We start from the raw sequence: 9,554 nt of genomic DNA on the forward strand, positions 1-9,554 counted from the left end.
ACTTGTTGTTAAATAAATGTTTAAATAACTCTATTTATTCAATTATGTACAAGCTGCTTAGTGTTGGCTAACAATACGAAGAATTAAATTGTGGCAAAATGCTACAAATTCTTCATATATCTATAGAATGATAGGTTTCTTTTTTATGAGTGTAAAACAGTTAAATACACCAGTTTGAGGAGTAGCCTTAATAACTCTGCAATCCTCAGGCTTCTGTTCTGTTCTATTAATCTACCCAAAATAAAAAAAGAGGGAGGCTTGCATATTTGATCATTGTCTTCTTTTAAAACCCTGAGGGAAACTTGTTTTGTGCAAGTTCTTTATTTATTTTTAGTCTCTCTGCCTTTCTACATCATTTGCCACATGATTCAGGTCAGTTCTGTTATTTCACATATAATGCTTAATATCAAGAATATTGCTAGTATTTTATTTTAGGAAAACAAAATAGAACACTTAAAAGCTTAGCCATCTCATAGTCAGCATAGTTTCAAATAAAACTTTGCCATCAGTGACCTTTAAGGGCCAAATATTCATTTCCAAGATGATACACATCTCTTCACACAGAAACCTGCCTGCCTCTGTTTACCATTCTACACTCTCCCCACCATCTTCGGATGGGTGTGTACATTCTCCTTTGTTTCTATTATTTGCTTTCAGGATCTCGCTAGATGGCTGGTGGTGCCTCCCAGAGTACACTTATTTCCCAAAATTCTTCATCGAGCCAGTATATTGGAAAGCATTCATACCATCTTCCCTGGCTCTATATAATCCCATTGTTGAGATAAGGTGTTCTGCAAAATCAATTGAGGTATTATGGTATATTCTGATATATGTCTACTATCCGATCCAGACTGTACCTATTCCATAGACTATTATGGATAAGCCAGCTACAGGGGAGTGCTCTACCTGTTTTCCTGGCTCGTGCTTGCTGGCTTTTCAAAATAGGTTTACAAGGTTATTCATTGAACAGTCCAGAAAAAGACCTCTGCAAAAGTCTGAAAGTGTGGGGGTATGATGTGTACCATGTCGTTATGAATGATGTACTAATCGATTAATCAAATCAGTTACTGAGCCTGTTAAATAATGAATTAGCAAATACCACAATTGCTATATAATATAAACCTTATTTCTTTTATTTTTTCAGATGCCACTATATATGTTGGTGGACTGGATGAGAAAGTGTCTGAAACTATACTATGGGAACTTTTTGTTCAGGCAGGACCTGTAGGTAAGAAGACCTTGTTTTTAGGTTAAATTTATTTCATACTGTAGGTAAGAATACCTTGTTTTTATATTCAAGTTGTTACAAGTTATACTATAGAAACTTTTTTTTCAGACAATAAGGAGATAATAGGGCACAAACCACAGAATTTTAGAACCAGAGTCTGCCACAATTATAAGTCTTTATTATGGCAATGACCATCATGGTACATAGTCTTTAGTACATGCAGTGAACAGCAGAGTGCACACTTTTATTACACATCTAGTACAGCAATAGTCTGTAAATGTCCTGATGTTTCCGATACGATACTTTCCTCTTCTCACAAGATTAGATTTTCCTGTTTTGTGCTGCCCTCTATAACTCATGCTACAAGCCTTCTGCAGCCCCCCCCCCCCCATTGGACACAAAGATTCCAATGTGTCTCATGCAGATCATCATGCATCACTTCTCTACCAATAGGAGTGCAGTAAAGTCACGTGACTCCCTCTATACACCCCTACCAAACCATAACCTTAGCAGTTTATTGCCGCAGTAGTTTAAATTTAACAGTTTTATAGCGACAGTGGTTTTGTACTCGATTGCTTATACAGCTGACTAATTTGTTTTCAATTACTTTCCAGTCTTTAATTTGTTTTGCACAATGTATTTATGTATCAACCAATTTATGGGAAATTCTGTGGTTTCCCTACAACCATGAACACTTTTTGCCATTGATGTAGGTGAGGGCGACCCGTTGATGGATTTACCTGCGATCGTTTGCCAGGTGATTGGTTGTTATATGGGTCAAACACCTTCTTCTATTGTTGCCCCACTTCCTCACGAATGATACAAATTTGTTTGTTCAGGTGAAGGATTTTACCGTGTTATCCTCTGTCTGCCTACAGAATCAGTTATGCTATATTTCTCGAGTATGTTTTATCCTTTTCCCCAGATATTAGGTTCATGCTGTGCTTTTGCTTCCCATTGGGTTAACGGTGCCAACATGGTTAGCTCCCACGTGGTGGCTTTGGCTTCCTCTCTTGCAGACTGTCCAATTCTAGTCATTCTCTTCTTGGGGTCTGTTTTATCTGTTTGGGGGCACTCCCTGATTTTCTGGTGTATTCTCCCATTTTCGTTCTCATGCCTTTGTTTTTCCCCTGCTTCCCATTATTTCCTTACACTTCTGTAGTATGGGGAATACTTCCTCCCTTTGCTGATTCCTTCCTTTCTTTTCTCATCTTACCATTGGCCTGATTCTGATAGCCTTATGTTTTCTACGTACTCTTCAGTATTGATTTGCTTACGTGTCTTCAATTTGTGGTTCCTCTCTCTACTTCTTTTTTCCATGGTGCCCATCCTTGGTTCGTGGGTTTGCTCCTTCTACCCTCACCAATTCCTTTGTCTCGATTGGCTTATTCTTACGTGTCTTCCCGGACCTTGTTCATGGTATTTTCTTCTTGCATTTGACACCTTCTTTCACTAACTTCTCGTCTTCATCATTCCTTAGAGGACATTCTTCAGTGGGGTAGGTGGACTACACCTCAGATCTTCTTTCCTTCTTCTATTGCGGTTTCTTATTCGATGGGTTGTTATCCCCCCATCCACAGTTGTTTTTCATAATTCCGTGCAACTTTGACTGCGTAAGTATATTAATAATTTTCTTTCCTTTCAGGGGTCCTTGCTTTGTTTCTGTTCTTATGGATCCCACTCTATGGCAAGTGGTGCCTTACCAGGTATTCTTTAACTCTAAAGCTGCACTGTACGCTGTGTTGAATCATGTGCTTATTCCATGGCTCCTAATGCTCACCTTTGAGATAGGATGTTTTACAAGATTGTTTGTAGTTGAATAACCTTGTGACATTTGCTTCATAAATATGCCATTTCTGGACCCTACCACCCATGGACAGCATGGGTAAAGCAGAAGGGCATAGCTGCCCATCCCTGCCATGCCTTGATTGAATAAATCAGTATGGTCTGCTTTTCAGAATTGGGTTTTGTGATCACCCATTGCACTGTCTCAGATGTTGATGTTCCTGCAGGCTCTCCATTGCATTATCTGCCTCCCTTTTCTTCAAGTGGAGTATGAGAGTCCTTACTACTTACCAGTTCCAAGCTGCTGGGGTGGTTGACCATGGAGGCACCCTGCTAAATGGGTTCCACAAAGATGGCTATAAGTATTCAGTTCAGAGTAGGGTGTTGCTGTTCTGCCAGTGTAAATGGCATATGATCCTCTGGATTGAGTTTAATATACCATGGAGTGAGACGTGAAAATGCAGTTTACCCCTTCGATTGGGAGCCCACGTCCTACCTTCTCGAGGTTGTCGGTACTCCACAGGCTAGTTTTGGATTTAGAGTGAACCAATCAAAATAAGTCCTCACATAGCTTTTGAGTTGTCTATCTTCCTCCCTCGATTGCTCCTTGTGTTGTGGATCACAGTAAAGATACGTGGGATGTATCCGACGATGTCCTGGGCTCTCCCTCGTTCTTTCGGGTAACATAGATGTTATTGCCTATTTAATGTTCTGGACCAGTTTTACAGTCGCGGGAGTTTACTGCATGTGATGGACTTTCCTAGGATTCTGAATGTCCTATTCCCAGCTCCCTAGCTCAATGCTAATCCTGTGTCATGCCCTGGAATCAATGTGTTATTCTTGTCCTTGATTCTGGGGTTTGAGGTGAAGGCGGTATGATCCTCATCTTACCCTCGTGTGGATGTTGGTGCCCAGCGAGGAGCTTTTAGATGTAGTTGACTTCCCGAGTATTGTCCGCAGCTCCCTAGCCATGTTACACCATGGGATTCATCCTTGTTTACTCACCCTCTTCCTGGTAGGATTACTCCCTGCCATATTCTCTCCCACTGGGATGTGCTCCCTTCTGTTTCTGCCATGTTCTTCCAATTTAATATTTTATTGATGAGTATACTTTGATCAGAAGTGGTGCCCTTCCCTTCTTCAGATCTCTTTTGGGGTTTGTCTGTTCTTCCCTTGCACTGGTCCTTCCTCTTTATCAACGTGGGAATTTAGCTAACCTTGTGAGCAGAAGGAAGTATTGTATCAGAAGTTATAATTTTCCTATGCTGAAAATGTATTTCTGATAGGTACTTCCCACCTTTCTTCCCCACAATCTTCTGGTGCTTCTGTTGTCTGTCAAACTTCGAAGTGATAGTTTAGTAGAGGTGTTTAGAGGGAGTCGTATGTGTCACATGATTGCACTTCTCTCCTATTGTTGGAGAGGTAGCGCATGATGATTTCCATGAGACACATTGGAATCTTTGATTCCAATAGGGGGGTACGGAAGGCTTGTGGAATGTGTTATGAAAAAAGTTTGCATATAGAGGGCAGCACAAAATGGAAAAAGCTAATCCTGTGAGCGGAAGGAAGTACCTACCAGAAATACGTTTTCAGTATAGGAAGATTATAACTTCTGTAGATTTGCCCACATTGTGAAAGTCCTTTTATTGATTAACTTGCACCCACCCCCTTTACACCAGACCTCCACTTTTTGTTCATTAGTCCCAGACCTCTTGTAGTATCCTTCTGAGTCTGGATTGGTCCACCTGCTTTCTGTATGCCTGTCCTTCTTTTCAGCTTCTTTCCAGAGTGCTGTCTTTAATTCACAGCACACCTTGCCAGGTTCTTTTTGTTACTGCTCTTTGGCCAGCTCAATCATGATTACCAAGTTTCCTCCTCTTGGCAATCTTGGGGCCTCCATTTTGTCCATCTTGAAGGTCAATAATTGTGTCAAGTCTCAGATGTCCCTCTTTACTCAAGATGTTACACACTTTTATCTTCAAGTGTGGCTTTTGCTCAGTCCCTTGCAAGTTGGGCAAGTTTTTCTTTGAGAGGAGCCAGTCTTCTTATCTCTGTGGGTGGATGATTTATCAATGCTGGTCCATTTGCCATTCCCTTCTTCTATTTCATTTGCCACTTCCTCATATTACTTCCTTTTTTTTTCTTTTTGAAGAAGGTCTTTCTGTTTCTTAAATTGCCATTTACATTTTGACTTTGTCAGTGACATTCCTTCTTTTCCCTGACCATTCTCCTTTTTCTTCAGTTCCTATATACCCATTCTAATATCTAATCAACTGTCCTTCTCTTCTGGTTCTTATCCTCTAAGTGGAACTTCTTTGTAGCTATCAAGGACTTTTACATGTCCTCCATTCAAACCTTTGGCCATTTTTTTTCCTGTGGCATCTTTCTCTTACAACATATTTTTCTCTTCACTTGTGGGAAACACATTCTTCTCCATATGGACAAGTTAATTTTCATCCAAGACCACTTCTTTCTACTCAAGACTTGGGCTGCTTGGATGGGTGATTGGATATTTTGTCCAATCACCCTCCCTTCCATTTGTTATCATTACTATCAACCATTATCATTTGTCCTGCTAGAGCAGTTTGGTATTACCTCACTTGTACTGTTCCATTTCTAGGCAGTCAACATCATGTTTTCTTGCCATGGGATTCTTTTTCTTCTCATGACTAATTTCTTTCCACTTTAACCAGTTGGGTTAAACAACTCATCCAACTTATTTATTCATCCATGAAAGATGATGTCTTTTTCATGTCATCTCTCATTTTATCAATCATGTCATGGATTTTCTTGCCTGTGCTCACAATTTCATCTGGGTGAGTTCTTGTAAGCTTAGATTTTGACTATGGACTATGACACATTTGTATTCAATTACTTACACTATATTGAGGTTTTATTTGTCTCTGGGTGTCATCTCACTCCAGTCAACATTCAACAATCTTCCCAGGTGCCAAGGAGGGGATTTGTTGATTATTATTATTATTTTTTTTTTACAACTCTCACATCACAATTATTATATCTGTATGATGATATACTGGAAACAATGGTATCCAGCAAGTGGCCAATATTGACTCACAGAAAATACTTCTTATTCCCAAAATCACATTGAATGGAGGATAATGCCAACTGTTGAGACAGGATGTTCTGCAAGTCTGCTTTAGCAGTATATACATATTTCACCTTCTAGGCTGTATTTAAAAAAAAACATCAACAAAAACACGACAGCATCAGGCGTGATTCTGCCTGACTAGCATCTGCTGTCCCTATTTATGGCAACCCATTACACAGTCTATCAAGGTGGGGTTGTATGTAAGTGAGAGAAAATTTTTATTCTCTCCATACACACCTCTCCATTATTTTTCCCTATTTATATTTCTGTCTTACATTTTTTTTCTACTTTAGTAATGAGAGAACCGTTTCTTTCCCTAGTCCCAAGCCTCTGGGCGATGAACATGAAGAGTTCTTTTTTGGGTTGGTGTAATCCCATTGATATGAGTCTGAATGGAAACATCCTTCAGTCACAAGTAGGGCTGGGGTGTGTACTTGGAAGTATAGTAAAGGCCACCCACTAAAATTAAGAACCAGATTGTTCCCAGTGTTTATGCTAGCAGGTAGATTTTGCATTCTCCTTGAGATGTAGGTCTGGTATGATTCATCCCTGCACCTGGTTATTCTGGTAAGTATTATACATATATATTTCTCACATATTGTATGGCCTCGTGTTTTCTTTAGCCACAGTACACGTACATCCCTGAGATGTATGTGCTGGTTGAGCAATCATTACATTCTAACCATCTATGAAACAATTTATCATCATGCACAAATTCTTCTAACAGTACTTTATGCTATACCACTTGTATTGAACAAAGAGTATTTCCTGCATGAAATGGGTGCTGTCTCCCACCAAGTGATCCCCCCCCCCCATTCCTAGTGGTTGGCATGCTCCATAAGTTTTTCATTTTTGTTGCTATATTTTCAGAAAGAAATGCCCCCTATATATACATCAGTCCCTCCACCATCTTTACAATCTGGGATTGTAGCAATCATTTTTGTGGAGAGGTGAGTAGAATTATTGAAGTTAGCATTTTCCTTACCTAAAAATGTATTTCAGTTGATTACTTTCATCTCCACAGAACCACCGCCCTCCCTCCTTATTTCTGGTGTGTATCTATTGCATTGACAAGAATGAGCCTTTGGTATACACAATGTACTTTAGGGGGAGTACTACACATGGAAGATGTGTTGCCTTCCTGTTGGTGGAGGGATATAGTCTAATCCTGATTGCATCATAGACTGGTGCAGACACATAATTATGTGTAGGGGTGTGAATTTTCTTCAAAAGCTCGGGAAAAAAATTGTTACATTGTTGGTTATCACAATTGTATCCACAGCTTTAAATAATTGTCTCTCTCTCTTTTTATTTTTGATGAAGCAGCACTACAGTCACTAGATATTGTATTATTAAAGTTGAAGCAGCACTACAGTCACTAGATAGTGTATTGTTAAAGTAGAAGCAGCATCACAGTCTCTAGACAATGTATTGTTAAAGTTGAAGCAGCACTACAGTCACTAGATATTGTATTATTAAAGTTGAAGCAGCACTACAGTCTCTGGACAGTGTATTGTTAAAGTTGAAGTTGCACTACAGTCTCTGGGCAGTGTATTGTTAAAGTTGAAGTAGCACCATAGTTTGCTACAAAAAGTGTGTTAGCCAAGTTCTGTTAGCATATTAACTTGTGCTGTTATTGTATTCTAGGAATGTTTATATCTGTATGATATGTATGAATTGAAATAATGATTCATGTACTGCTTTGTGTCTTCATATTATTTTAGATCTGCACTTGTTTATAATTTTTAATGATGTTTACATATTTAACTAAAAATACACACTCAACTAAAATCATTACTAAATCCCAGTAAGGTTATAAATAATGTGTTTTCTTGCACTTAATGTTTTTATGACTAAAGATGACTGCTGAATCACTCAAGCTTTTTAATTGTTACTTTTTTTTTACAGTTAACGTCCACATGCCTAAAGATAGAGTTAGTGGATCTCATCAAGGTTATGGATTTGTAGAATTCTTGGGAGAAGATGATGCAGACTATGCCATTAAAATTATGAATATGATAAAATTATATGGGAAACCAATTAGGGTTAATAAGGTAAGGTCACTGTGCTTAAAACACAAAGTAGGGTCACTGCTTAACTCTGTTGCTCACTTATGGGTATATCCTGACTCAAAGGGAAAATTCCACCATTGAATTAAAAAAAAATGTAGAAAATAAACTTGTAGTTTCATTTCCATATATTTGAAAAAACTTCAGAATAGAAATTTATTCAACAAAAATGTTTTATCTATTTCATAAATAAAAAAAAAGTGCAAATCTTGATTTTGGATTGGTTCCAGCATTCTTCGAATTAAAATCATTAGTGTTCATGAATTTCCTGAATTTTTTCAGAGTATAATACAGTACTTATAGCCCCCTAAGAGGATAGTTATAATAGTTTTAAAAAAATAGTTCTAATATAACTTTGTAACTTGAATACAGATGTAGTTTTATAGATTCTATCCCATTACTGTTTCTCTTCCTCAGTTGTCATAGTGTGATACTTCATTTAGGTTATACTTTGCATTAAGATAGGAAAAGAAATGTATTTTGTGGATCAAAATGATGTAGGTGTAGTTAAATCATTTTTCACCTGACTGTATAAAGTTTTGTTTTTCCAACAAGGTCACTTATTGGCCTAAGTAAATGCTTATATATATATAAATGAATTTAAGATCAAATTAAAACTTAGAAAAAAGTGTTAAATGAAGCCATCTGATTAACAATTTCAAAAAGAATATTCGGCTTGTTTATAATATTGGTTTGGTAAACACAGTGACTCTGTGTGCAGTGTTTTTTGAACCAATACAAGCAAAGTTTGTAGTTATATAAAATATAAATTATAGGAAACTTTCAACAGAATGTAGGGGGAAATATAAACCAGTAATTTAAATCTTCAATGAAGGTAAGCATTTTTATATGTTTTGTGAAAACATATCACAATGAAATCTTTCAAAGCTTGAAATTCATACAAATATTACATATAAAAATAAGGTATTTTATTTAAAGAACAAGTTAGATGAAATTGCATTAATGCAAATACTGTATCAATGTCACTTCTAGTAAAAATAATTTAAAATGTTTTGCTTACTGACAAACAGCATTATTATTATTATGTTACATTTGCTAGTAAATAAAGATATGTGTCTACGTAAGCAGCTGTCATGATATAAAAGACTGTTTCGTTGAAATAGTATTGATTAGTTTAGTTTTGTGAGTGAATATTCTATTATTGTTTAGTTATGTTATAATAAGAATTAAAAGCAGACAATTGTAGGGGTTTTGTTAATAATTCATTGAGATGAAGGATATAGAAGACAGATAAAAGCAAAGAGAATATAGTTGGTGTGAAGTTAAAGTAACGTAAAAGTGATAGGCCTAATGTTTAATATATATTAGAGTGAAACTAACTGTGGAAAAGGAAATAAAAAAA

At 37.2% G+C, this 9,554-nt stretch overlaps 1 protein-coding gene across 1 annotated transcript in view; it reads left to right on the plus strand.

Moving 5' to 3' along the window:
* The first annotated feature begins 874 nt into the window (after positions 1–874).
* The window catches only part of LOC106469964 (splicing factor 3B subunit 4-like), a 47,844-nt gene continuing 39,164 nt past the window's right edge, over positions 875–9,554 (plus strand). The window contains exons 1-3 of the mRNA XM_022398526.1: positions 875–1,009; positions 1,093–1,228; positions 8,031–8,176. Coding sequence (XP_022254234.1) covers positions 875–1,009; positions 1,093–1,228; positions 8,031–8,176 — 417 coding nt within the window. The remainder of the gene's footprint in view (positions 1,010–1,092; positions 1,229–8,030; positions 8,177–9,554) is intronic.

The sequence above is a fragment of the Limulus polyphemus genome, unplaced genomic scaffold (genome assembly GCF_000517525.1).
Source record: "Limulus polyphemus unplaced genomic scaffold, Limulus_polyphemus-2.1.2 Scaffold3746, whole genome shotgun sequence".
In the NCBI taxonomy this organism is placed as follows: Eukaryota; Metazoa; Arthropoda; class Merostomata; order Xiphosura; family Limulidae; genus Limulus; species Limulus polyphemus.